This window comes from Rutidosis leptorrhynchoides, chromosome 6 (genome assembly GCF_046630445.1).
Source record: "Rutidosis leptorrhynchoides isolate AG116_Rl617_1_P2 chromosome 6, CSIRO_AGI_Rlap_v1, whole genome shotgun sequence".
Classification (NCBI taxonomy): domain Eukaryota; kingdom Viridiplantae; phylum Streptophyta; class Magnoliopsida; order Asterales; family Asteraceae; genus Rutidosis; species Rutidosis leptorrhynchoides.
Genome location: NC_092338.1, coordinates 132,522,516 through 132,524,351, shown reverse-complemented (window position 1 = coordinate 132,524,351; position 1,836 = coordinate 132,522,516). Strand labels below are relative to the sequence as shown.

Genomic DNA, 1,836 nt, shown 5'->3' with positions numbered 1-1,836 from the left:
CTTTCCATTACGAAAGATTGACTGTCGGAATCCATAGCGTAGGTTGCCTTACTACAATCGTTGTGCCTCTGACAAATGCACTATGTATCTGATAGAAGTTTCTTACCAAGGGGTGACACATATAGTGTACTCTGAATTGGGGTTCCCGACTTCCTAATAGCAGAGCCGATAACCATGTTCTATTAGTTGGAAAAGCGATTGAGTTTAAATCATTATCGGAAAGCATCTCAACAACATCACATTACATAGTCACAATTTTAGCATCGTAACTGACTACATCATAACAAACACTTAAGATAACTACTTGCTAATCATGGCAATAATATCATGTATCATGATAGTAATAGAAAGCATTATAACGAATAGAGTAAAGAGATAAAAGTACCAGTAGATTAGACGAGTTTCGAAAGTATAAAAGTGACAACTTCGGCCTCTAGACAACTTCTAATACAATCTTCGGTGTTCGCCTCCGGGTACTAAATTTCCTGCTCGGAGGTGAGAAGACCTCGAAATTATAGTCTCTTATAAGTATGAAATAATAAGTGTGAAATGGGAAGTGTGTGTTGGAAATGGATTACAAATGGCCTATTTATAGTAAAAATCCAGCATGGTGAGCCGTGTACACGGATATGCAAATCCTGGGCAGGCCGTGTGCCCTGACTGTGTGGATTATCCGTATGCTCTTCTAATTCCTTGGTCGTTTTTTCTTGATTTCTTGGATCGTAACTTGGTTTCTGGGGTCGCAACTTGGGTTTCATCATTTTCGCTCTAGATTCTTCGTTTTAAGCCCGCTTTCGTCGATTCTTTTTGATTGTCTTTGTAATAGCTCGATCTATCAAATAAAAACGCTTAATCCGACGATAAAGTTTATAACTTTATTGTTTTGGGCATTAATATCCAGGGTAAAAACGTAACTTTTTGGCCGATATCATTCCTCCACTAATTTCTTGCTTGAATCCACTTAGTCGAATCTGATTTTCATCATCCACTTTACACTTGCGGAGATAACACACATTGAATGTATCATGAATACCCGCCAATTCTGGAGGAAGATCCGATACCACTGTCTGATCGTTTAACACTTGTCTGATATTGAATGAGCCAATGTATCTCTGTGCTAACTTTCCTTTCTTGACAAATCGATTTACACCTTTCCACGGCGACACTTTTAAATACACACGTTCACCTTCAGCAAACGTCACTGGTCGTCTACGAGGATCTGTGTATATCTTTTGTTTATCTCTGGCAGCTTTTAACTTTTCATGGGCTATAGCCACATTCTCTGCAGTTTGGTGTACAATCTCAAGACCTGCAAAGTGTTTCTCACCGGCTTCTAACCAACATGATGAAGTTCTACACTTCTACCATATAACATCTCGTACGATGGCATGCTGATACTCGAATGATAGAAATTATTGTAGGCGAACTCAACCAAAGGCAGATGAGAATCCCACGATCCACCGTATTCTAGTACACAAGCTCTTAACATATCTTCTAGAGTTTGAATAGTTCATTCACTTTGACCATCAGTTTGAGGATGATAAGCTATACTGAGGTTGACACGAGTACCTAATTTCTCTTGTAGACTCTCTTATAAATTAGGAAAAAATCTCGAGTCTCTATCTGACACAATCTATAACAGTATCCCATGTCTTGACACTATTTGATTTAAGTACTACCGAGCTAACTTAGTCAACGAAGTTATCTCACTGGTGGCTAAAAAATGTGCACTCTTTGTCAAGCGGTATACTATCACCCAGATCATGTCATTTCCCTTCTGGGTTCAGGGTAATTTCATCACGAAATCCATCATTATATGTTCCTATTCCTACTCTA

General features: G+C 38.7%; 1 protein-coding gene across 1 annotated transcript; it reads right to left on the bottom strand.

Annotated features, from left to right (window-relative positions):
* Positions 1–890: 890 nt before the first annotated feature.
* Positions 891–1,489, bottom strand: LOC139854084 (uncharacterized). Its single transcript, XM_071843408.1, has 2 exons — positions 1,339–1,489; positions 891–1,282 (listed from the first exon to the last, which is right to left on the bottom strand). Exons 1-2 carry the CDS (start codon positions 1,487–1,489, stop codon positions 891–893), a joined length of 543 nt encoding a protein of 180 aa, XP_071699509.1.
* Positions 1,490–1,836: the final 347 nt, after the last annotated feature.

Excerpts from the sequence above, each read along its gene's own strand:
- LOC139854084 (XM_071843408.1), bottom strand. The coding sequence starts at position 1,489 with ATGTTAAGAGCTTGTGTACTAGAATACGGTGGATCGTGGGATTCTCAT. Across the intron at positions 1,283-1,338 it reads TGTAGAACTTCATCATGTTG|AGAATGTGGCTATAGCCCAT; the intron begins GTTAGAAGCCGG and ends ACCAAACTGCAG.